Source organism: Lepisosteus oculatus, chromosome 9, assembly GCF_040954835.1.
Source record: "Lepisosteus oculatus isolate fLepOcu1 chromosome 9, fLepOcu1.hap2, whole genome shotgun sequence".
In the NCBI taxonomy this organism is placed as follows: Eukaryota; Metazoa; Chordata; class Actinopteri; order Semionotiformes; family Lepisosteidae; genus Lepisosteus; species Lepisosteus oculatus.
In genome coordinates this window covers 38,199,329-38,226,076 of record NC_090704.1, presented here as the reverse complement: position 1 = coordinate 38,226,076, position 26,748 = coordinate 38,199,329, and the positions used below count along the sequence as shown (strand labels likewise).

General features: G+C 35.5%; 1 protein-coding gene and 1 non-coding gene across 4 annotated transcripts; one reads left to right on the top strand and one right to left on the bottom strand.

Moving 5' to 3' along the window:
• Positions 1–3,733: 3,733 nt before the first annotated feature.
• wdr45b (WD repeat domain 45B) lies at positions 3,734–23,636 on the top strand. 3 transcript variants are annotated; one of them, XM_069194500.1, is made up of 10 exons: positions 3,734–3,860; positions 12,391–12,465; positions 14,006–14,107; positions 14,750–14,837; positions 17,202–17,296; positions 18,200–18,390; positions 18,850–18,935; positions 19,362–19,463; positions 19,762–19,883; positions 21,505–23,636. In XM_069194500.1, the coding sequence occupies exons 2-10, from the start codon at positions 12,408–12,410 to the stop codon at positions 21,609–21,611; spliced, it is 951 nt and encodes a 316-aa protein (XP_069050601.1). In that variant the 5' UTR covers positions 3,734–3,860; positions 12,391–12,407; the 3' UTR covers positions 21,612–23,636. The 3 variants fall into 3 exon arrangements, with proteins under 3 accessions (XP_069050601.1, XP_069050600.1, XP_015211807.1); XM_069194499.1 differs by having other exon boundaries at positions 3,734–3,935; XM_015356321.2 differs by lacking the exon at positions 3,734–3,860 and having other exon boundaries at positions 12,391–12,479.
• On the bottom strand, positions 14,546–14,660 carry LOC138241316 (U5 spliceosomal RNA). The gene has a single exon (XR_011190542.1). It is a non-coding gene; the product is annotated as a U5 spliceosomal RNA (small nuclear RNA).
• Positions 23,637–26,748: the final 3,112 nt, after the last annotated feature.

Genomic DNA, 26,748 nt, shown 5'->3' with positions numbered 1-26,748 from the left:
TATCTCCTTGCTGTGCTTTCCTTTTAATTGCACAATCCTGGACTCAATTTTAAAAATGCAATGAGTGTTATAATAATTTATTAAAATTAAATCTGAAATTTTAAATTAGTTGCTTATTTTAAAACCTATAATCTATTAAATCTGATAAAACTTGTGTGCATTAAACCATTTTGAAATTAACACTGAATGAGTAGTACTGTATATAGTAGTAATCCATTACCAAGACCACATAGGACCATCTTTGACATTAATGAATGGACTTGATTCTTGTCTTAGTGTCATTTCATTAATGATCTTCATACTATTTGGTCTAATACATGTAGTTGTTGTTAAGAGTTCAATATAACATGTACAGTAACTTGTTTTCAGATTACTTATTTTATTGTGGAAATGTAGGTATGCTAATATTGGAAAGTGGAAACTATGCTCATACCTCATAAAAACCTGCAGCACTACTGAATGCATTAAATCAGGTATACTGTGTCAAAGCAAAATGAGCAATTCATATCTGATTTATGATAAAATATAAATATTATTAACCATTTAGGGATAATACAGTATACTGCTGTTTCTTCAATTGTGGTTTAGCTCAGCAGTAACATGCTTTTGTAAAACAGGTAAAAAAAGTGTTCCTAAGCAGTTAAATGTGAGCTAAAAGAGAGCTGGAGAAAGTTGAAAGCTGCAAAGCTGTTAGGATTTTCATCTAGAGGATGTTAGCCACAATTCTTCTTTTCTAGCATTTTCTTCCCCAGAAAACATTTCTATTATAAGCAAAATTATGTAGTACTTCATCCGAGAGCTTGCCAAACACAACACATTTACACCAAGATATTTTTTAGAGTGTGGTGCAATGAAAAATGCAATGAATGAATGGATTATTGCCAGGGAAACCATATAAACCACTTTAGGTTTTAAGAAATGTTTAACCATTTTTTTTTATTTTACCATGTCATTAAATGTAGTCTGTAAGATTTTATTACAGAAATAGCATAGCATTTAATGACATAGTGTATTTTAGTGACACAAAAGTGTGTCAAATAGATAAATTAAGGCCAAAGGTCTTGTATGATATTTGTGAATTTAGGAACTCACAAATATCATACATATAATATTAATATAACAATAACAATCTTATTTCCCACACATCTCAAGGTTAAAAAGCTGTCACTAAAAACGTTATCTTTCTTGTTTCTCCCTGTTGCAGTACATCAACTTTTAATAATTTTCTGATTTTATTGTGGGAAAACCAGTGCTTTTTTATTACACTTACCTTGATCCTTTGTTTTCTGAAAGATGCTTGACTCTTCTATGGATGGTGTTATTACCAATTGTCCCACGAACAGTTTCCATTCACACTTCTGAATGTATTTTCCACTCTTAAACTACAAGATATTGATTATTCAATATTGTTCCAAGCGTAATTACTTCTGTTTTTGGTGGTTTCATCCATCTGTGGATTCATCCATCCATCCAACCCACCAATTATAAATAAGACACTCAAGTAAAGCGTTATGGAAACATGGAAGCTAAATATTTTGTGGTAAAAAATAAAACATATGGTCATTTGTTTCATTTAATACAAGTTCATTATTTTAGGAACATAAAAAGCTTTCTACAGGAGTGATTTTGTCAGATCTTTAAAAAACAATTGATATTGGACCAGTAGGTGGTACTCCTTCCTCTGGATCAGAACTAACAGTCCAGTGCCCCAGCATGGTGGTATGGAGAACTCTCATTTGCTGGAGGTGTTAAGAGGTCCTCACTATATGGTCATTAAATATCCTATCGAAGCATACGTGTTAAACCCATGTCCTAAATTACACTGTAGGATTTCAAAATCTTCTTATCTAAAGTTCCCCTATAATTGAATTAGTGAAGCAGTTTCACGCTTCTGTAGTTGATACACTGTGTAATCTGGCTGATGGTGCGTAATAGTGATCATGTTGGTGCTGCACTTCAATGGTGAATGAAATGGCCTCTAGATATGTAATGTTGGGATAAAATTAAATATATTAGTAACTATGTGATGATAACACATCTGTTTGATATGATTTCATAGAGTGAATGACTCAAGGGCTATGTGTAGTATTTTTAAACTGCAAGTTCCTCATTTTTGTTTTATATTAGGAGGTTCATTGCTCTTGTAAGTTGTACAGAGAGTAAATAGAGGGTTATAAAGCCACAGAAATACAGATTCGTTCTGAAGAATATTTCAGAGACCTTCAACTTTGCCTTTTCTGATTAAATCTTACATAATTATCATGGCCGATCACTAACAGGAGGAAGAAACACAGTCGACCTGTAACTATCAGGCAGGAAAAATCAGTTTGCTCTTCTGGCTAACAGGATTGATGATACTGATTTTATTTTGGCAGTATCAGACATCACAGCTTCACATGCCTCAGTGCACTTTAGCAAGAGTCTGTCCCCTAGGCAAGTGATTTGGCAGTAACAGCTTTGTAATGGAAGAATCAATCCAATAGTGGGATTTTCTGAGCACTGCCATTACAACTGGGAATGTTCTGTGAGAGAAAGAATCTTGTTTACTGATTCACAATCCAGGAGTTGATTAGGCACTGTAACTGTAGCATATGACTACTATGATATTTTGTTTAACAGTAGGTACAGTATATGCTCTCAAGGTTTCACATCTAAGCTAATGTGTGACTCATTCAAGATGTGGCTCTAGAGATAACTGGCACATTATTCACAATTGAGATAAGAGCACTAATTAATAATAATAATAATAATAATAATAATAATAATAATAATAATAATAATTTCTAGTAATAATACTATAGTGCGTTGTAACCCTCAACTGGAAAATGAATGGAATATATGAGTATTTTTGGAATTTCTAAAGCTTTTCTATCCAATTGATAAGCTACAATAACACAACTCCATTTAATATTATTTTATATGAGGGACTTAAAACTCGAATGTTATGTAAAAGTGGATTTTAATTTCACTGACGAGAAACCTATTATAGAATTTGTTCGCAGCAGTTTACTTGCTAAATTCCAGCTTGCCAGGAGAAGAAACAAGCTTTGTAGTGTCAATTCAGAACAGATTTATCGTTCTACTTCTGCAGGCAGTAGGTCATATTCACGTCAAGAGCTTAAAATTTAAGCGTGTCTGAAGCTTATGAAAGAGAAAATATATAAATGAATGTGGCTTTTAAATAAATTAAGCTTCACACAAATGTATCATATTTTCCCTTAGGGACTACTTTTCCGCTTCACCATGCCGTAATGTTTAACAACAACCTTAGCGAAAATTTCGCTGTTGCCATGTGAAAATAACGCACCATCCAAACTGCACATGGAAGTAAAATATAGACAACGCAAACAACTCCGATTTCTCTTAGACAAGTATGCAAGTGTATTTTTCAGTTGTGTAAAATACTTTTTTAATGACAGTTTAGAGCAAAATGAATAATTCAAGAATCACAAAATGCACGAGCTAGAAAGATCTTCAGTAGTAAAAACAGAAAATGGTCTTTCCAAATTTTACCCATGTTTTGATAGTGAAGTCATAGAGAAAAAAGCCTCATATCAGTCAATCCTTATAAAGCAAAAACAATGCATTGTCATGCAACCTAAACATGAGTATAATTAATGGAAATGTGTGTGTTGTAACATCAGATAAAAAACAATCAAAATCCAAATTGCAGTCGGTCGGTTCGATTGCTCGCAGTCGATGCAGCAATTTTCTCCCTGCTCGGTGGCTCGGCGTGCCACTCTGCGTCCTTGCAAGGGAGGAAAAACGGTGCTGGTGTTGTTTTCTGTGTCTTGACGGACGAAAGAGGAGGGATGGTTCCGTTAAGCTGAAATTGAAAACACGATAATTCTGATATCGAGGTACCATCATGAACCTTTTACCGTCCAACCCACATGGGAACGGGCTTTTGTACGCTGGATTTAACCAGGATCATGGTGAGGCCATAGACTTCGCTCAGTTTCTATATAGCCGTTCTGGGTTCAGGCTTTTTCGCAGTGGTGATTGCTAGTTGCATGCTTTTAACGTATTGTACTCTGCCTTAGGCCCGGAACCTTTCAGCTCTTTAATCAAAAGTACCGAATCAAAGCACCAGAAAATACCTTAATATAATGCTGTAATTAGTAGGACAATGCGTAACTGCGTACAGAAACGATACTCTTGTGAGCAGTAAACCTTAATTTCTCAATCGAAACTTGAAATGCAAGAGGAAGTCACTCCTTTGCTGGCTTGTTTCCATTGATTGTATGGTAGTCACAGGATTTGCTGTGTTAATACAACAGTACCACATGGTGTTATTATTAACAGTTGGACGCACAGTGGATATATATGTTCGTCTATTATACATTTGACTGCAGTTTACGTTTTCCCCCTGGTCTTAAGCTCTAAGAAATGTTTGGTTCGCATTTGATTAAGATTCAAATATTTAACCAGCTGAGCTTTAAGGGCGAGGTATAGGGCGAAGTTCTGTTGTGTTGAATAGCCACGACAACTGTTTTGAAAGTGCTATGGCTACACTCCCCCTATATTGTCACTTAATGTTTTCTTACATTATAGTTAACGAATGTTGAGAAATTCGGTCCTGATATCTCGTTTACGTATTTACGACTTCAGCTTTCTCGTGTTCACATTTACACGTCATTTGGACACGTTTACATAGTGTAAGGTTTAGGCATTATTCTGTTGCTCATTCTAGTGTAAAAATCGGTTGAGTAAACGTGGTTTTTAACAGCCCGTGACTATAAATTACATTTTAAACCTGAACTCGGGGTATTATAACAGTAATGTAATAACTATCGAGCTGGGAGGTGTATTAGCTCGCGAGCTACAAATGAACAATTTGAGGTTGTTTCCATGTAGCAAAGTAACAAGAAAAAGAATGCAACCTAGCCTGTGTGGAGATTATGGTGCCTACACTAACATTTTCTGCTTTGAAGGATTTGTATTTTTGGTATGATTTTCAGATTTACCTCACGAACAGAACTGAAAAGCTGTCGTTTTTGGGGGGTTTAAGATTTAATGTTCACTTTCACCAAATTATGTCACTTAAATGGCACTAACTACATCAGAGCAACCTTGTAAATATTTTTTTAAATACTATTTTAAATTAAAAATTCCCTTGTTATTACAACTGCCTGTGTTACTGGTTTCAGATCTTAGGAGAATCATTGCTTTATACTGATTTGAATCAAGCAAATATACTATAATGGATTAAAATATAAGACTGAAGTGTCTGTTGGGCTTGCCCATAAACAAAAAAGCTCATTCACAATTACTGACTTCTTAAACTTTTAATTTCTGGAATTTGTAAAACATGTGATTTCCTTTAAAATTAACCTCTTTAAAAAGTGTTTTTATTAGCTGATGATAAAACACCACTGTTCCTAGTCTAATAGCAGGGTTGGAATTAAGAATGTTTTTTGACGATAAGACCTTCAAATGTCTTGCACATCTGAATTGAAAAATGATTGTGCTATACAGTGTAATGTAATTATGCCAACTTAGCAGAGAAATAGAAGATTTTGATATCTTGCCCATGTTGTAGGTCTGGCCAATCTTCCAGTCAGGGCTGTTAGCAAAGGGCAGTCTATGTGACATTCTAGGCTGATGCAGAAAATTCCTTAAATATTTAATTTGAAGGAAAGTTAATCCTGAGCATTTGTAGTTAGGGACTAAATAACTGTTTCCTTGATAATTTTTTGCATTGTTAGACCTCAATAAATTCTCCTAAGGCTCAGTAACAATCTTTGCCTTAGCCATTCCTCTGTGTACACTAAAAATCTTGTTTCTTGAGTTTTGGTGCAGTATTATGTAACAAAGACAAAAAAGAAAATGGATTGCTTTCTCTTGGAAAGTCATGTTTATTATCTTTCCCTTATTATTTTTTTTATTATCTTTAAAAAAAGTTCCCAGTTCTTTCAAATGCCAAGCTTTAATTTTCACTAAGGTCTTTAGCTAGTGTAGCTTCTGTTTTCAGACATCTTCCAGCTAAATGGGTCTGACTGTAAATGTGGTAACTTTGCATCTGTAAACTTAGAAATGTAACTGTATGTGATGTAATATTCCCTATTTGTCCCTATTCCATGTATGGTCCAACACTGTGGTATAATTAGTAAATTAAGTTTCTTTTGTATTTTTGTAAACTGCTAATTGACAATTAAGACCATTCAGGGCTGTTTTCTCTCAAATGAGAATGCTCCAGGCCAAAATAGAGTTAGGCCACCTTTTGGTTCCAACCAAAGTTCAGCTATTGCAGGACTATGACCTGCCTAACTGATGCACAAAGGGAATGTTAGATATAGATTATAAACAGAGATATCAAACCAGATGTAAAGAAAGCATAGGTCAATGAATAATATTAAGTTTTGTGTTTCAAATTTGATAGTCTCAATATGAAAATATTATAAATTAATATGACGTCCCTTAGAATTAACACAATCCTAACAGCATTGATGCATAGGCCAAATCAGGCTCTTTATAGACTGTAGTGAGATTTTCCAGCACTCTTTCTGTGTAACTATAGGCAGTCTGTGAAAGTTAGCAAGCTGAGATTGTGTATCCTTGGTGGTATTGGCAAGTTTGTCCCATATATGTTCCGTTGGACTCAAAACTGACCTCACCGTTCTTTTAAAGCTATTCCATTGTAATCCTAGAAATGTATGATCTTGCATTGTCCTGTTGGATAATCAGCTGGCAAACTGGCTTGCAGGAACAGAGCAGTTGTTGGTCCAAGGACTTCATCCATATAAGGTAGTAGTAGCAGTAAGGTTGACCTTAGTTTGGGGCATTCATCTGTTAAGGGATACCTTCCCACGTCATTATGCTTCCATCATGCCACCAGTTACCTTCAACAGTGCAAGTCAGCAACTGTTTTATCATGACAGTCTTCACATTTATTGTTTTTCATCAAGTCTATCAAAGGCGAAACAGGATCCATTGGTGACTCAACGTCCACCAATCTGTGCTTCCACCTCACTCGATTTTTGCTCATTTAAGATGGCGATGTTGGCTCTCGGCTGTCAGAGTTACGTCTGCAGTGCCTCTGAGCGTGCAGATTGTTTTCACACACACAGACGACAAGCTCCACTCATTGTGAAGGTGCACAGGTAACCTCCTCCTGGAATTTATAGTGTTGCTCATATGTTGTCTGGCACACAGAAAATGGCTGTTGTGCCTTTAATTGTCAGTGTGATACTCCATAACATTCTCTGATTGCTGACTCGCAGGTTAATTCTGGAATTTCTTGTGCTGTAGCCAGTTCTGTGAGAAAACAATTACTCATAAGGCTCAGATGAATGCGACATAGTCCTGGGCATGTGTGGTGACCCTCTGCCTTTCAGGATGTGGATTATCTCTCACAAACTGTTTTTTCTATGGACCAGTGTGCTGATTGTCGAAGCACAAAATCTTTCTCTAAGTATGTTCTCTCCCTGACAAACCACCCTAGAAAATAGTAACCAGGCAATCTTTATTAGTCAAACATGGTATGGTCATAACTCTTAATATCAAACAGTAATATCAAACATAACTATAATATCAAACAGTGAACACCTGACTTTATAATCACGAGGTTTGGGCTCAGTTATTCCAAGAAAAATATGCTATTCAGCCAAACCTCCAAGCTTTCCATTTACGAATGTCTAAAAGGTGCTGAATTTGCGGCTGAAATTAAACAAGGGCTCTGGAGGTTTTTTTTGTTACAGGCTTTTCAACAGCATCGTCAGCAGAGTTTGACTGGTGTTTCAAGTTTTAAAAATTGTTTGGTTTGTGTTTTTAATTTTGTAATGATTGCATTAGCACGCATAAAATGTGAAAACACAGAATAATTTATATGAATTAAAGAATTTCCGGTTGATACGGCCCTAATTGTTTTTTCAAAAAGTACAGTATTTCAGCCAGGTCTGTAACAATAAAATGCAGCAATAAGCTTCAAGAAGTGTAATGTGTTATTATTTTATATGATTGGATTTATTTCGGATGAAGAATAAAGCATTGCATCTGTTGCATATGAGTATATGTAATGCTGTAATCTAAGAAAACAGTTACTGAAATGACTGAAGTGACTGAAATGAGATTTTGGTTTAGTGAATTTTAAATTCCATGACTGATTTGTGAATTGAATTTCTGTCAGTCTGCACTCAACAGTACAGTAATTCTGTAAAACAGTTCTCTGTAATTGGAAAGCATTCCATTCTATGGAAACTGTGAGTTAGTTATGTGATCTATTGTTTGTACTTAAAGAGATTGTCTTGCATTGACAGTTTTATATCTCAGGGGCTATGAGTAATTGGTTGTCTAATATACTCCTAATAGAAAGAATATTTCCAGTCATTTTAAAATGTACTGAGTTGAAGAACATTCCACTCGAGAATGTCCCATAGTTTGAGTTTAACAGTAGATGTAGAATTATGCAAGTTATGTGTAATTCTTGTTCCATTATTCATAATCCATGTTTAAAATCACACAGGAGAAAATAAAGGATGAAGTATAAAAGATGGAGCAAGTGGGGTGTTTAGGATTGTAGGATAAGGCAGCTCTGACTGGCACAATATTAACAGCTTTCCATTACAATTAATACACTTGTGTGTATGTATATGAGTTTGTTTCAAATGGATCAAACAGACCACAAAGTATGTAACAGAACAAATAAAACCTCAGAAGCCAAGCTACACCTGTGAAACTTGTGCTTGACAGCCTTTATTATGCTTTGCATTTATGGAGGTCTTCAGATTGGTGGAAACAATTATGTGAACAAATCATTTCATTATATAGCCAATCAGAACCCTGAACTCTTTCAGCATTCTTGGCATTTAAAATATTCCACGTGTGAAACAGTACAATTGCTATTGTAAACTTACACACTATTTTATCATCTTTCAATGTTGTTTAGAGTTGTTCCAATTTTTTTATAATTTTTTATTATAAAAAAAGAGGGTATACGTTTTTGTTGTGTAGTTTTTCCATATCAGTCCCATTTAAAAAAAATATTTGCTAACGAGGTCTGATGACTTGTAGATATGTAAATCGCAGTGAACTGTTTTCCTTTTAAAGGAGAACTGCGAGGATATTTTTATATTATGAGGTTAGAATCGGAATTGATGAGTGCATTTCAGTTCACAATGAAAGTAAAAGGTAGACAATAACTCCAAAAAATTACATAATAGACAATTTCTGGGTATGTACTGTACAGTACGATATTGCGGTCATTGTCTGTGATTCAGAATGAGGCAACAGAACTTCCAGTTACGTGTTGTGGCCCTATTACATTGTATTCAAGCAGGCGTGCGAATACATCTCTTTTACTCCAATAGAAATATTGTTCTTGACTTCAAGACGTTTTTTCTGACAATTGCTTACTTTGCATGCAGATTACGTTGGAACATTTCTGCGGTGAAACGTCTGCAACACAACGTGTACGTATTCGCTTGTACATTGCATTACATTAGCCATTACAGTGACTAGTAATCAGGAAGGGAGAGTTTAAGTGAGTTCTTGCACACTTTTGCTCTTGCCCATTGCGAGACCAGCAGTTTTCGACAGCATGGCAGCTATACAACGTTCACAAAGTTCATAATTTTGTGCTTAATTTGGAATTTGTAAAATTTTGATACCAGACGATTTATTTTGTCGCTGAGATTTAATAACTTGTTTGAAAATTTGGGACTGCATTTCCCCTTTAAAATATTTTTTGAATAAGGTAAACATCTTCAGTCTACTAGACTCAAATCTACTGTTTCCAGTTTCTAAAACTGATTGATTAAGTCTTTAAAACTGACTAGTTGTAGTTGTCAGAATGAGTCACTGCCTGTTCTGGGTCTGAGCGCCAGGAATTTGTGCTGGCTTAGTACTGTGCTGCAGCCTGCACTACACCATACTGTCAGCACACTTCCTCCTGCGCATGAGATTTTATATTGGAAGCAGAAGCTTCCTGTTACAAAGCAAGGAGGAATTATATTGCAAAATTGTCTTCAATAGTGAAAAAGGAACTCTAAGAAAACGATACTGCTTTTTTATTTGTATTTTTCCACTATAACTTTTCCGCTAATTCCTTGGACATTTGCATCTGCAATTATAATACCTACTTTGGAACAGGTATCAGATTGTAGTAATGGATGTGGACAATAATCATATAATAATTGAAAATTTAAAACTGAGCTCACTTGAAGTTGATCTTTAGTGGAATAGCCTGAATCTTATTGTCCACCCATCTTTCATGAACAGCTATTTTCAGCTATTTTTAGCTGAGCTGTTCTTAGCAGACCTTCTCGCAGTGTTTTAATTTCATTATTTTTTAAAAGATTTGGTTGAAATGTTAGAAACATGAGTATTTTCTGCTTGTAATGAAGAGATCTAGTTCTTCTTGTCCACGTATTTTACTTTTTTGTTTGTGCCTTGCATTCACATCTCTTACTACAGATAGCAGACATTAAACAGATTTTTCTCTTTAGAATTAGTTTCATCCCAATACTTCTGGGACTGGTTCTGGTTTGCCGCAACAGACACATCAGGAATAAATGGCATTTTTACTATGGATGGATATTTGGTGAAATTTGTTTCAGTCAGCCTACAAAGTAATTGATTTATGGAGTAACCCTCTAATTTTCCTTTATTCATTTTAACACCCAGTTTGGTCCTAAACACATCTTGTTGAATATAATTCAAATATAATTGGAATTATAATCCTCTGAGTACTGTGTAAATATGGTATACATATACTTGTGATTGGAGCCCTGGTCTTTGGATATGATATCTTTCAGTCAATAGCATTTGGGGCAGTTTGGAAAAATAAAGAACTCCAGAAAGTTTGATTTATTTTAAAACTCAAAAATAGCTGCCGCTGATGGTATGGTCTGAAAGGTGACAGAAAAAGTAGAGAATGCAAAGAAAACTCATGTTTCCGTTTTGATCTTTTTAACAGATGTCATTTGTAGCAGCAACGGTTTAATAACTTGGGGACATTGCTTCTTATTCAATAGACCCAGCTTGTTCAGCAGGGCTGTCCAATTCATTTTGGATGAACAGATTGTACTTTGATGCTTTCGGTGTCTGGTCAGCTGAAATCATGTTTGCACCATTTCATTTTGTAAGCCCCCCTCCCTCCATCCATCTGTAACTTAACTTCCTGTGTTCAGGCTCTTCAGTCAGCTATGTTTTTCTTTAGCTTTGAAATTGACTTTTCCACTGTTTCTGCCACTTTTGGGAGGGTTCACATGAGGTCTGCGGAAATGTCAGTTTAACTTTTAAACTGTTTTTTTTTTACCTCAGTGTAGTTTAGAAAACAATGTAACATAAAAAGAGCTTTGAATGAGTTCTCATCTTTTTACAGTAAAACTAAAATAGCCCTGGCCGATCCCTTCCTATACTGGGGTGCACAGCCAGTTGTAGGCCACTTGTATTGAAAATCCAAGTATGAGCTGAGACCTAGTAATACCTTTATGCACTTGGCACTTAATAAATTGTGCCTCCTATGGTTGTGTGATTATTGTTCAAGGACATTTAATGAATGCACCAAAATCTCCTTTCTAGATGCGGGCAGATACAGACACATACAGAATGTCTGTCAGCTTTCTGTGCTATAAAAAGAGCAAATGGGTTTCTGTAACTGTACTGAAGTCCTGCTATTGTTTGAAGTGTGTCATTTTAGCTTCAGGAGAACAAGCAATTCGTAATATGACAGCCTTACCTATATTCCCCTAAGGCAAATAACTTAATGAATGGTGCCTGCATACTTTATTTTAGAAGGAAGCCTGAACACATGGTTTATGTTCTTACTGACAAGACATGTAATTTATCTTGAGATATGTAAGGGGAAAGATTATTGCCCTTAAAAGTCAAGAGCAATATCTGTACTACATCTAGAATTCAATAGGTCATTGTTGTAAATTTAAGACATGGGCTATGTTTGCCTGAACAAGTTCTAGTCAGAACCTGAAAGTAAGACACTGTAACAGTCATGTCTAAACAAAACAAAACTAAACTATGTACTAGTTTCTCTGCTATCAGCATCGAAAAAATGGAATGTAATTTAGTAATGCACTTGGACATGTGGCTTAAAAAGAAACTTTTTCATTGGCTCTTTTCAGAGGTGCAGAAGTACTCAAGGTTGAAGTACTTGCAACAGTGTTATTTCATACTTTTTATGTTTTCGATATGAAGTTTGTTATACTTTCATTTCTTTTGATTTGTTATAAATTTGGTATAATTTCTTCAGGAATGTTTAAATCTTAACCTTCGTGAGATTTCCCCTGGAACTGCAACCATGAAAAAACCTTAACTGCATTTCTGTAGGAAACTGCTGCAAATTGCCCTTTTGATGTTGGCCTAGGCTGTTTCTGAATGAAGTTTGGTGAAGTTGGCAATGTCCAACCAGCTCCTCTTTTGCATTTTTCACAGGGTGCTTTGCGTGTGGAATGGAAAATGGATTCAGAGTTTACAACACAGACCCACTTAAAGAGAAGGAAAAGCAAGGTAGGGCTCCTTCTGTAAGTATATGCTGTTTAGAGTGCACATTTTAGCTCTAGGTCAAACATAGTTTGATTGCATACCAGTCACATTCTTAGGCATACTTCATCTGTTGCTTTACAAATGCAATACACAATCGATTTGTCTCTGTCGGTTAAAGAAATGTGGTTATAAGGCACTGTCTAGACAGGTAGCTGGTCGTTTCTGAAATCTGTGCTCCTATATTCAGGAACAATGTTAGTTTTAGTATGCATCTTATAACATAGACAATACAAGGGATGCTTTTACATAGTGCTCTGAAGTGACCACAGAAGTATTTGTATTTTTCGCACTAGGCATGTCCATAGTTTTTACTTTTTTGGTTTTACGTTTTTATTTTTAAGTTATCTTAACAGAACTACCTACTTTGAGATCTACTGTTACGTTCCAGTGAATTCTCCTAAATGTTACACCCCTGTACCCCTAGACACTTGTGGAATTTTGTTTTACTTTTACAGTCTGTATTGGAAGTACACATTACTGGAAATTAGCCAGCTGAATTTTAATGTTTTTTTTATAGTTCTCATGTCAGAAAATATACAACAATGATGACAGTATTCTAAAAATAGTACCAATTGCAGTTTTGAAAAACATTTGTCCCCTTAGTAAAAACACTTTTTTTAAAACTAAGCATGACATTCTTCCTGACAAATAAGACTCAAGATACTTCCTCTCCTTATGTTTATGTGATCTGGTCTCAATGGAAAACTAGACAAGTAACACATAGTTAATCATTTCCAGTGGAAAAGAGACAGAGATTTGCAGATGTGACCGTCACCTGATTTTAACTGTCTTTGCTTACACAGGGATTTTGTTTACAGTGCTGTGACAAGGTGTTCAGTCAAGAGCGAGCACAGAAACCTTTCTTAGGACAATATACTTGTGTTGGTATAGACTTTCATAAAGATTCTCAGATACATTTAAAAGGTTTTTTTAATTTGTCATTGAAGTAGTTAGATAACAGATTTTGAAACTCTGCTTATAGTGGTTGTAAGTGTCTTGGATTAGAGTTGTAACGTGCCCTAAATCACGTGCTATGCTGGAAAGCAGTAACATCTTATTGTGGATTTTAGGCATTTTTTATACTAATTTAAAGATTTTAACACCCTTTTACATTTTTTAAATGAATTCAAATGATTAATACACAGGAGGCACAATATTCTTGGGTATTGTTTACAAAGGTGCTGATACATCTGTTTTAAATGTTCAGTTCTAGCCCTGTCCTGAGAAGTTGTGTAACACACAGACCACATAGACTGGTGCAAAACAGCATATTTTAATTAACAGCTCTAGACTTCTTTACCAGTTCATGTTTCCAAGTAGTGAAGTTAATTGTCAGATTTGTCTGCAATAACTTATTTCAAATAAAGCATGGTAGGCTGTTCAGCTGTGACGGGGGCTGTTGTGTCACCACTTCTGCACAGTGATAACAGCTGATAGTCATAATGCTGTGCCTGTGTCAGTTTTGCTTCTGTGGAGTCCAAGCTTTCTTTTTGTTTCATTGCAGAGTTTCTGGAAGGTGGTGTAGGCCATGTTGAGATGCTGTTCCGATGTAACTACTTAGCACTAGTTGGAGGAGGGAAGAAGCCAAAGTATCCCCCTAATAAAGGTATATTTACAGCCAGAACAAGAGCTTTTAGATTGTCTCATTCAGCTTCTTTATGGAGTGTGTTGGAAGTTTATTGTGAAACATTTTGTGGATTTATTTTCATTAGGAAAGTGTTTTGATGTTCTTATGTAAAGCAGATTAAGTTTAGCTATATTAAAGCTATGTTAGAGGAGTGAAATTATTCAGAAAAAAGGCCAAATGTCCTATGTTTATTATACAATTTAGCATTTTTCAGTGAAACTGCAGTTGAGTTTGTAACTTTGTTTTTTTATTCTAGAAATATATCTGTAGAGTTTTAAGAATTTTAGTATTGGACAAATTATGAAAATACTTCTTGCTTTGAATAATAGCTTGTTTGCTGTTTTGCTATGTCACGTTATTGATCATTTTGTTTAGATAGATAGATACTTTATTGATCCCGTGAGGGAAATTGCAGAAATCACCCGAAGGCAGGGAAGCACAAAAATTGCATGGAACTCATTCATGCTCCTCTCCACGGAAATCTTTAGTAAAAGGCGAAAGATTTGTACGAGATGAAGAGAAACCAGAGTGCGTGGCTTATTCTGGTTTATTCTGAAGCATTTAAATACTAAACAGCAAGACAGTTATTTAGGCCTAAACTGACCTATTTCTTCTTCTCAGTGATGATATGGGACGATTTGAAGAAGAAGACGGTTATAGAAATAGAGTTTTCCACAGAAGTGAAAGCTGTGAAACTTAGACGTGATCGGTAATTACACTTTTTTATTCATAATATTGTTGTTGTTTATTTGCTAAAGAATGTAGATTAAAGTTAATAATAAGGAATTGCACAGCCTTTCCTTTTTTGAATGCTGAACTGTCTGAAAACTCAAATGGGATTTACATTTAATAGATTTAATATATGAATACAATAATAAATTACGTGGCAGATAATTTTACTTTCAGCATCTAACATGCTGGAATAATTAACTCTTGGCTGTCTTATTTATAACAAAGGAATGCTTGGAGACACCAAAGTAAGAAGGCCTGGAAATAAGTATTAATAGTAGTTTGCAATTCCAGTCTAGATTCCTAATTTAATTTATAAATAAATCATTTACTTCATGCAGCAGAATGAGGGATAAATAAATATCTGTATAAACTTCACAGGTACTAGCAAAATCTTCAATGGAAGAATTTCATGTAACTGAATTCTACAGTATGAGATCGAGTTAGATTTCTGTTAACAGTTTTATTATTTTTGTCTTGCCTGTAAAAGCTAGGTAGTGGGTAGTTAAATTCTGCTGGGATCTGTGTATTGGCTGTCTGTTACAGTAGATGGGTCTAAATTGACAGTGTATATGTATTAAAGACTGTAAAATACAGTGATCAGTAGAATATAAGCATTTTTTAGCATTGTCACCAACTTTGAGCTTCCTAAACAAAGCAACACACTATGTCTAACATGGGGAACTGTCACTTAGAATCAGGTTTGATGATAAAATATTTGTGTGTGGATCGTATTGTTGAAAAAAGAATAAATGGTTATGGAATACTCATAATCATTACTGACCCTGATTTTCCGAGTAAGAACTGCAGTCATATGGCATATTGTTTCTACATGGATTGGTAGAACTTACATTGTACAACTTGCAGTTCATCTTTGGATCACACTTGAAAATTAACAAACTGATAATTAATATTACAATAACTCTCACACACAGAAATAACAGGAGTTGTCTGGAAAAGGACACAGAGGTAAAGAGAATTTGGAATGTGTCAAGCTGTTAATATAAAAGATGGCTTGACAAAGGCATTGTCTCTGCTCATTAACCATAAACTGTTTTGTATTTCTTAAAAGTAATAAATGAGAGAGCAGTACTTACTAGATGTTAAAAAAAGAATATTTCGTCAGAATTTATGATTTTAATAAAGAGAAAATCCACACACTCATCAAAACATAACAGTGTATCTGCAGTTAATGGTGAAATAAAGTATGACTTGTGAATGGCAGAGATTCATCATGATTAAAACATACACTGACATTCTTTAGAAGCATGTTGCCAAATTCAGTTCATCTGACTTGCAGTGCCTTCAGAATAGCCCTTGTGAGTAACATAATTTAACATTTTTGGCAAGTAATATCCGAAACACAGACATTGATTGTTTTTTACCCAGGTTTTGTAGAAAAATAAATTAATATTTGACAAGATATTGTGATATTAAAAGAGCTTCCATAATTACTGAAAGGTATGCCAGGTTTAGAATCTCAAGTCTTCTTTATTTCATCACAAGGGATTGTTCCAGGCAATATTGGATCTGATGAGCAGTTTGAAAGCCACAAAGATAGATACAAAAGACTCACACAAGTGTGCTGCAAAGACGTCACAACAGTCAAAGTGTTGAGACCTCCCATAAAGTTTCTGAAAAGCTGTTCAATTCTTACAACTCAGATTAATAAAAAAAAACATGTTTTATTGAACAAAGGCACAGTTTTCTGATATGGCAATAAGCATATTCAGCACACAGCAAGTATACTGGTTAAATCTCAAAGCTCCTATGTTAAATACAATTTAATGGGGCGATACCAAATGTAAATCAGAAATAGCCAAATGTCTACCATGTGCAGTAGAAAATGGCAGTGAAATGTCTTTGATTGTTTTAGATCATTTTAACTGCATTTCAGGATTGAAGCAGAAGAATTATTCCCAAAATAAGATGAAAGGCTGAAGTATATTTGTCAGTTGTTATCCATTTTATGGATGCTAAAAGAAGTGTTAATTTCATATGGCCACATTTTGTTATGGATGTTAATTCTAGTTTATTATGAGAGGACAAAGCAGTCTCAGTGGATGTGTAGCTACCTGAAACTCTTCACTGAGGAGGGTTAATCAGGGTTATGATAAATTAAAAGACTGAAATGGGAATTGCTCATTAAACAGGTCTTCTGGTTAATATCTGTATTAACAGATCTAAGTAAGCATATATTTTCAAGTGCTAAGATAAGAGTCCAGCACTGACACTAATGAGCTGGTGAACGTTTGATTGTTTTAAAAGTTTGGAGGTGTGTGTCCTTGTACATGGTAGGAAATAAACTACAAATACTAAACGCTGTTAAATGTTCTTGTTCCAGGATTGTGGTGGTTCTTGACTCCATGATAAAAGTATTCACCTTTACCCACAACCCTCACCAGCTGCATGTCTTTGAGACCTGCTACAACCCTAAAGGTTGGTCTGTACTTTTTGCCTTTGCAGATATTCCCTCTGTACCCTCTAGTATTCATATTTTTTTTAAAATAAGACCAAAAGGAAATTGTAAATGACATTGTAGAAATTATAGTAGGTAGAACAATAGCAACATTTATGTATAGATCACATATTTATAAGCATTCTTATATTAAGTATTATTCAATTAAGCAAATTGTTTTAAAATAGTAAACAGTAGTAAAATAGTAATAATACTGACTCATGATGTACAACATGGTATATTTGTTTCAGATTTAAAAAAAAAACCCATTCAAAATAAGATGTGACAGTTTCCTGTTATGTACTTTCCCCTTACTTGAATAGAAGATTCAAAAATAGTTTATTTCAAAAAGTTCACAAACTGTGGGTTGGCAGCTCAGCCCATGTCACTGCTTGGAATAATGTGGCTAACCTTACAAAGTCTATAGTTCATCCAAAATCTGTAAAAGCTCAAACTACTGAACTCCTCCAGGTCAAAGGCTCTGATTTGTGTGTTTCAGTGTGTTTGTTTCTAGGAAGATATGTGGTACACAAACTGTCTGTTGTGAGGATGTGCACCAGGAATGTGTACTGAAGATTACCAGCTTCTTAATAGAGTCTAAAGGCTTATCCCCATTAAACTATAACATTTATTCTTTTACTACTTCTGTAACCAAAAGGGAACTTATTCTAGTGTAGAATGCTCAAATAAGGGGAGAAAGCTGAAAGGTCTTCATCTTTTTTGCTTTAATGAAAGTGCTTGTTTTCTGTTGAATTACAGTTGTGTGCAGTTTAGTACAAAAGGCCTTACAGATCAAAGCTGTCTTTCGTATGAGGTTTTCCAATTCTGTGATTTCAGTTCTTGAGATTTTGAGATATTGATTGATCACTTCTGTCTCTCTGCAGGTCTTTGTGTATTGTGTCCAAACAGCAACAACTCCCTGCTGGCCTTCCCTGGCACTCATACAGGCCATGTGCAGATAGTGGACCTAGCCAATACAGAGAAGCCTCCAGTAGACATCCCAGCTCATGAAGGAGCCCTGAGCTGCATAGCACTCAATTTGCAGGGAACGCGGATAGCCACAGCTTCAGAAAAAGTATGCTAAACGGTCATCTTTCAGCATTTTTTCAGTTACCATGTTTATACTATATACCCACCCAGGAGGCAGTTGTTTTGCTGGGAGATCCTAGGTAATCCCCATCCTTCCAGTCCTAAAATGCTGCTTGGAGAATTTCACTGACTGATGACATGACCCAGACTCAAATATTCTGGATCATAGATAAATCAACTCATGCTTAGTGTGTCTATTTTCAGGACTGCTTAGTTTAATATTTTATTACTAGTTTTATTCACTCATTTAGAATAAAAAGTGTATATAACTGTGGATGAGCTTTTATAGTAAAATATTTCCCCCTTCTGAAGTTAGTGTTGATGAAGAAAATACAGGTTTTAGAGGAACCTGTCAGATTCTCAGTTTGAAGAAAATTATTTTTTTAAAAACAGAAATGTTCCTGGGAACATTACAACATATACTAAGACTATGTTTCTGTCGTAGGGGACTCTTATTAGGATATTTGATACTTCCGGTGGCCATTTAATCCAGGAACTAAGAAGGGGTTCACAAGCAGCAAACATTTACTGGTAAGGTGTTGCTATTCACAAAGATGCAGTTAAATGAAAGAGAAAGCAGTAGTTATATACTAATTGATTGATGAATAAGAGTCACACCAATCTAAATAATACATCATGTATATTCACATGGGTATAATCATACCTTTTGTTGCAATCTAATTTCTCAGTACACATTTTACTATATCTATGAATATTTTTATACAGGGAGTTGTAACAGTTTATTTTAAATTACCTTGACAGGCATAGATGTTTAAATCTACTGTATATGTGTATGTAGATATCTTCACATGTATATATGTACTGTAGCATCTTGTTCAAATATCATGACACGATCCTGTCTTGAGTATGTAAGTGAATTGTAGTTTTCAGCTCTTTGGAATTACTGCATGACTGTTTATGAACTTTAAATCCTATCCTTAATGTTTGTGTGTCCAGCATTAATTTCAACCAGGATGCGTCTCTAATCTGTGTGTCGAGTGACCATGGTACAGTACATATATTTGCTGCTGAGGATCCAAAAAGAAACAAGCAGTCCAGGTATGGAAAACCTTAAAACCTTCATACATCATGAAAATAACATTATGCCATGTGCCCAATGAAATATTGAAGTAAAACAATTATGCTTTATGTTTTAATTATGCATCAGTTTAATTTTTTGGAAACAAACTGGTTTGGCACAGTCCATTCTTTAACTTTTTCTACTGTACTGTTGTATAAATGTTCCATATCTCACCCTATGAGCTATAGGCTTTGACATTTTTTTGTGAAAACCTTTTTTCATAATAGATTTGTTGGTTTATTTGAATACAAATATCATTTTCATTTTCTTTTGCAGTTTGGCGTCTGCGAGCTTCCTTCCCAAATACTTCAGTTCCAAGTGGAGCTTCTCCAAGTTTCAGGTTCCTTCTGGTTCCCCCTGTGTTTGTGCCTTTGGAACTGAGCCAAATGCAGTAATAGGTATAATATCTTACTCTTATTTTCTTTCTCACATCACATATACAATACATATGTAATATGTATATAATGCATATACTGTATATATACCCATTATCCTTTAGCTTCTTCAGACAAGGGCTGTGGCCTCCCAGAATTCACATATAGAAGCCCAGAATTCATATACGGGGGCAACATGCAGTAGTGTTTAGAGGTAATGGACTTGTTAACGGGATAGATTCAAGTCCCCTTTGAGCACATTTCTGTTGTGACCTCGGCCAACATACCTACACATGACCACAAACTGCAACATGTACCGGGACATTTTGGCCAAACGGCTACTTTCTTCTGCCAAGAAGTTCAAGCTTGGCTGAAAATAGATATTCCAGCATGGCAGCAATCCAAAGCATAGTTTTAAGTTTAATGTGCTGCGTTTCATACATTATACATGTACTCCAAGTAGAAGTTCAACTAAGCAAAAAAAATTTTTGGACTGGAGCCAGTATAAAACTGCTGTTTTTGCTCAATGGGAGAAATTATCTGTAGTTCTTTCCAGTGTCTTGGCTGCGTTTCTCAATACACATTGCAAGTTTTTACTGAAAAGCATACATGTGTGGGTTATTTGTTGGGGATGGTTGTAGTTTCAGGCTGGGAGCCAAAGTCCTCCTTTAGCCAATGAGTTTGTTCTGCCCATGTTCGGAAGTACTCATGTCAAGTAACCCTGTTGGAATGGAGGCAGCTTTTATGATTATTCTTAAACTCCCTTCTCTAATTACTGGTTAAATTGCTCCAGACAATGAAACTGAAACTAGTTTTTTTTTTTCTCATTGTTCCTGTATTTAGATAATGCAAACAGGAACATGTGCATTTCAAGAAATGTCTGGATGAAATCCTCAGATCACCTAGCCTGCTACTAGAAACCAGGCAGGCTGGGTGGCCAACCTGTATGTTCCTGAAAAATTCAATACACAAAGTATGAAAATGTCCTATATGAAACTCAATAAAATAAGAAAATTCTTATAATTTCGAAACAAGGAGTATGAGGCGTACATTTAGTGCCTTTCATAAACAAATACATAAAACAAAGATATACCAGGCATACAAACACAAACTGAAGGTGCCGTTCGTAATTTTTATTCTTTCCATTAATTGGAAACATGTTCTTTTTAACATTTGCTAATACCATTTCATGTACTCAATGTTTTTAAACTTCCACATGGAGTAAAAATGTATCTGAGTATTATGAAGAGCTTTTAATGAACTGGATGTGAAGAATGGTTGAACAGGTGTTGATAGAAAAATATTTCAAAGTAACTTTTCTTAGTTTTATGTATATATTTTATAATATTATAATGTCTGTTTAAATGTTTATTTTTTTGAATGTTGCTGTACCAGACCAAATTAGTTTTACTTTGGTAGCCTGTGCTCACACTGCAGTGCCCCCTTATGGAAATCAGTTGCAATGTCAGATTTAGTGCATTATAAGTAAGAAAGATGAAAATGCTCTTGATAAAAGAGTGGCATGTAGCATTGAAATACCTGACCCTCATGCATACAGTTTACTTTCTTTGAAGGTTTTCCTCTTTTGACTTAACATTGCAAACTGAAAAATAACTGATAATACCGGCTTGACTGTCTCTTCCAGCTATCTGCGCAGACGGCAGCTACTACAAGTTCCTGTTCAACCAAAAGGGGGAATGTTCAAGGGATGTCTATGCACAGTTCCTGGAGATGACCGACGAGAAGATTTGAGGGCATTGACGGAATTTGCATTACTGAGGGGGTCTCAAGGCTGCCCAGCTCTTCGAAGGACAAGCAGCTCATCACTGTCGCCAATTTCCAAAACCACATCACTCCTTTTGCAAGGATACAGCTGGCCAGACTGAAACAGTGAGGGAGAGGATTGGAACTTGTGGTCTGCTTCGGTTATTTTTTTTGCTAAAAAATAAATTAATCAAAACAAGTGGACGGTCACCAAAGAATGTAGAATTTTTTAAAAGAAGCAATTGGTACCTGACTGGTGTTCTTCAAGTGTCCCTATAAATTTACAGGTGATGAGGGAAAGCAGTTTTGGAAGGACAGTGTTTTAAATGAAAAATCGAAGTCAGTGGGCTGCACAGGCCACCTTTTTGCTGGTGGGTACTAGTGTGTGCTGTTCACACTAAAGGAAAATCTCGGGGGAATTTGCTACATTTTTAAGAAGTGTTACTTCTGCTAGGTAGAGCATAACATAACCTTCTTGTCAACTAACACCACTTAGCATAGGGAGTGCCTCCGGGTTGGTTTAAGAAGGGTGTATTATATATATGTACAAAAATGTCAAGTAGAGGTAGATTTTGTTTTACTCGCTGTATAGAACATCAAACTGAAGCTATATGTAAAGAAAATCATGTATAAAATCAAATCATGCATTGATGGTCAAGTAGGTGGTTTTCATTTTATCTTAAAAGTGCAGTGATCCTTTCTTTTAAATTTAAGGCCTCTTGATACTCAAATGTGCTGTTTATTGATGTGGACGTCCTTGACTGCTTGAAAGAGGTGCCAATTCATGCAGATTGCAGAACGCTGCTGGCACATACAATTAAGGTGTCCATTTTTTTCAGTAAAAGCAGGTGGCTTCTCCCTAAAGTACACAAGCCAAGGTAGGGATTTGTGGTAACCAGCTCCACAGCAAATATGCAACTCTTCTGGACTTGGGTAGGGAAAGGAACTCCTAGTATGGTGTTACTTGATGTCCATAATTCATGTACAGTCATAAATACTAAGAGTGTGGTTTATACAGCCCAAAAAATAACTTTTTAGAAATACTGACATCAGGCTAAATGTCCTTGTCTCGTGTCATTCATGTTCTTGTCTTTTTGTTTATCAATTTATCAATATGGCTCCATATTTTCAATGAGCTTCTTAAACTCACTTCTTAATCCCTTGCAGTTTTGTTTTAATGCAATCTGCTGTACACATTTATTCCTTAAACATTCTTCTTTCATCTATATAACTTATCTTCAGGCATGATTATGATATAAGGAGAACTATCAGCAGTCAAACTTCATTTAGCACATCACTCAGCTCAATATTGCAGGTGATCGACCAACATTTATAAAAATAGGGTTTTGTTTTGCCTGGAAACATTGTGCAAATTGCTCCAGATAATCAAATGTTTAGACAGGGAATTGCACTCAAAATTATAAAATAATTATAGTGAATTTATGGGTTATAGCCTGTTTTAAAAACACTTCTTATAAGTTTGAAATTGAGTCCCAAGATGAATACTGAATAATGACAATGCTACTTTGGCATTCAAGACAAGCACAATGAACTTAAATTCATTCTTTCTGAAATCATATTTGCTTCTTGTTTAGCACATTCTCAAAATACCACATTTTAATTCCTTTTAACATCTACACCCTAGGATATTAAACATAAATATAAAATCTACTATATAATTTACAACACTAATGACCTTAATTTTTAATTTATTCTGTTTAGTCTTTGATGTAAAAAATGCACCTTTAATCACAACCTATTTTTTTTTAATCTATAGTCCTCCAAGTAAATTTGCAGGCATTATAGTACCTCAAGATTTGCAGAACAAATATCAACAATGGCAGCATTAAACATGAAATTTGCCTTTCAGGTCCATAACATTTGGGGAATGTGTGGGATCTGTGTGGGATGACATGGCACAACAATTCCTGTACGGTCAGCCTTAGCTTGGATCAATATGCATCATGTACCAGAATCTTGGCATTTTTAATTAAAAACTAACATCTTTATTAATCTTGCATTGCAGATTTGTATTTATTGAATTACTAACTGGAATAAGTAATATCAGACATTTTGTGAACCCAGTATTTTTTTGTGGTCATGTTTTAAGAACATAAGCATCATTGTTTGGAGGGAGTGACAATTACCCAACAATTCTTTTTTTCTTCAGCGACAAACTGCATTCTGAAATTGTCAGTAATGACAATTAAAGTAAACTATAAAACAGAAATATGCAAAATTTGTAAAAATTGTTTTTCCTGGTGGAAACTGTTGGAAAAGATTTAGATTATTCCAAAACAGTAATTGCACACATTCTAAGCTTTAAAATGAAATGTAAAACAGCTATATATAAAAGAGCTTGAAACTCTTTTATGAACACTGGCTTTTGCATTTATATTTGTTTCATGGGTGTAATCAATGTAAAGTTCTGCTCTCATTGATCAGCTGCTTGCAACTATCGAGATTAACTTTGTCCCTTTGATTAAAGGATATGCACAGTGTGAAAACAGGTCTATTACATTTTGTTGGTGAAAATGGAAAGATTGAATCCTTGGACATAGTGACATTTGTCGACTAAGATACTGTCAACGGGGAAGCACAGTGGCTCAGTGATTAGCCCTGCTGCCTCACCACAGTGACCCTGGGTTCAGTTTCCTGCTAGCTACATGAGATTGTATGGTCTCCTCTTATGCATGGATTTCCTCTAGCTGTTCTGGTTACCTCCCATGGTCCTGAGACATACTGGTAGGTTAACGAGAGTGTGTGGCTTGTATGTACCCTGAGATAGGCTGGCATCCCGTCCAGGGTGTATTTTGCCTTGTACCTGTTGCTTGCTGAGAGACCCTGGATTGGATAAAGAGGTTAGGAAAGGGGTGAATGCGTAGATCCTGGCAGCCAACTGGGATCAGAGGATTGACATGAAGTGGACAGCTGAGAACTGAAACAGTGCCCTGGGATTGTGTCACCAGTGATGAACCTTCACTTCAAAAATGTTCTGTGACCAAATTAGTTCTCCAAGTACATCACAGAATTAGAATTGTCAGTACTAGTGCCAGAACTATGCTGAGGTTATCAGAGAGAAAGAGAAACCCAAGCTCAACCAACTATTTGGAATACCCAGAATTACAGTATGTACTGTACCTTTCTTCAATTGTCTAGCTAACCCAGACCTGTAGGACCACGGTTTATTGGCTTCACTTCTGCCTCTATTCTTAATGACCTAATCAAGTTTATCATTGTCTTAACTGCACCACTAAGAAGTTTTCTAAAGGTCAGACACAAATTCTTAAGATTTTAGTCAAACAGGTGTCCATACAACACAGTCACTGCTCCATGAGACTGACAACCCTAATACAGACACCCAAACCTATAAGCCTCTCCTGAAGCTTTTCCAGCACAGCTTTTAGCAATCTAATCGAATTATTGGCTTAATTGGTAGGTTCAACACTTTCCCCCAGCTCTGCCAGTACTGCAAGACCCATGTTTTATAGAAAACTTTTTCTGCCTTAGGAAACTGATGCTAGAATGACATGAGGTCAGTGCACTATATGCATGACTGAGATGAATGTGCATAAACCTGGTCATAAAATGACATCTTAAAAAAATTCCTGTGAATGTTTCTTTATTATAATTTCCTAGTACTTCTAAAAAGAGTGTTCCTAAAAGAGGACCAAGGGAGAATACTAACCTAGATAGGTACCCCATTTACAGAAAAGGCTGACTAGTGCAGGAAAAGAAAAGGTTGAGCAGTTTAGAGTTTAGTTTTTGCCCTTGTGGATCAAGGATCTATACGAGATTATACAAATTTCATTCATCAAAAGGTGAAATTTGAAAAGCCATACTTCTCTCAACTCATAAAACCCACCTATAGAGTACATAGCTATTTCCTATTTTCAGGGACAAGAAACCTTACTTGCTTTTTCCCCCCTTGTGACACAAAATTAAAGAGATTCATTAAAGCACTGAAAAACAATCATAGTTAAGACTATAATACAGATACAGCTTAATACAAAGCTACTAAAGTTTCTTTGGATTAAAATACAACTAGTTCCACAGCTAAACATAACTGTTTAATTTAATGTACTATTTTGTACTGTAAATTTCAGCACTGAACACTTTTATTGAAAAATACACTTAACTTATCAAAGCAGGGAAAGATAATATGAAGGGCAAGAGACCATAGTAAAGGAAGGAAGTGTGATGCCTTGATGGAGCTGGAGGCTGATGAAATTAGTAGTACATGACATACTGAAAAACCTATGTATAAGTACCTCACTCAAATATGCAAAAATGAGCAGAAGAGTACAGGAAGACTAATAGCACACGTTGAAGGTTGAGAATAGTATTAAACATGCTTTAAAAACTAGTCAAGGATGCTTCAATGCAGGAATTTCACTCTACTGCACATCTGTAACATTTTTCACAGGTAACTGTATAACCTTCCAGCATCACAGATTAAGCAGTAAAGCACTTACATCACTTGTCATGTAGCTTCTTAAGTCTTTTCACTTCTGTGGTGCCTCTCAGAACTGTGTGGAACAGGGGGTTAGATCCAAAACATATGATACTCAAGTTTGTGTGCACATTATTGGAGTACAAACACCATGACTGAAAATTCAGTATATGACAGTGTACTGTCACCACTGTTAGCTGCAGAAGCCGCCACTGTCGCAAAGAAAGCCAAGAATGCCCAGTACTCAATGCTCTGCCAAGCCTGCACTGCTGCTTGGGAAATCGCGCTCACAGTAAGGTAGCAACTTTAATCAATGATGCCTAGGCCACATAGTTCAACCTGGACTCTAAGCAAGTGGGTTTTCAGTAAACTCAAATTACTATTCAACTCAAAATTACTATCCTATTCAAAACTGAAAAACTATTTCAATATAGTAGGGTGTGGAATATCAATGCATATATGTTGTGTAAACCATCAGTAACTATAACCAGACATCCTGGATTTCTCAGGCTTGTGCATTTGTTGTGGCCATTAAGCTGAATGAAAACTAAAAACTAGGATCACAAAGTAAAAGTTCATCATTAGGTTCTATAGTTCGTCAGATGATTTGGATACCTTTGTAATTTGTCTTTTGGTGGTGCATGAAAAGACGGAGAATAGTTCAACTTCACG

Bases quoted from the DNA above. Each gene is read 5' to 3' on its own strand.
- wdr45b (XM_069194499.1), top strand. From the start codon at position 3,869: ATGAACCTTTTACCGTCCAACCCACATGGGAACGGGCTTTTGTACGCT. The intron at 14,108-14,749 runs GTATATTTACAG...TCTTCTTCTCAG, and splicing joins AAAGTATCCCCCTAATAAAG to TGATGATATGGGACGATTTG. The intron at 17,297-18,199 runs GTTGGTCTGTAC...GTCTCTCTGCAG, and splicing joins GACCTGCTACAACCCTAAAG to GTCTTTGTGTATTGTGTCCA.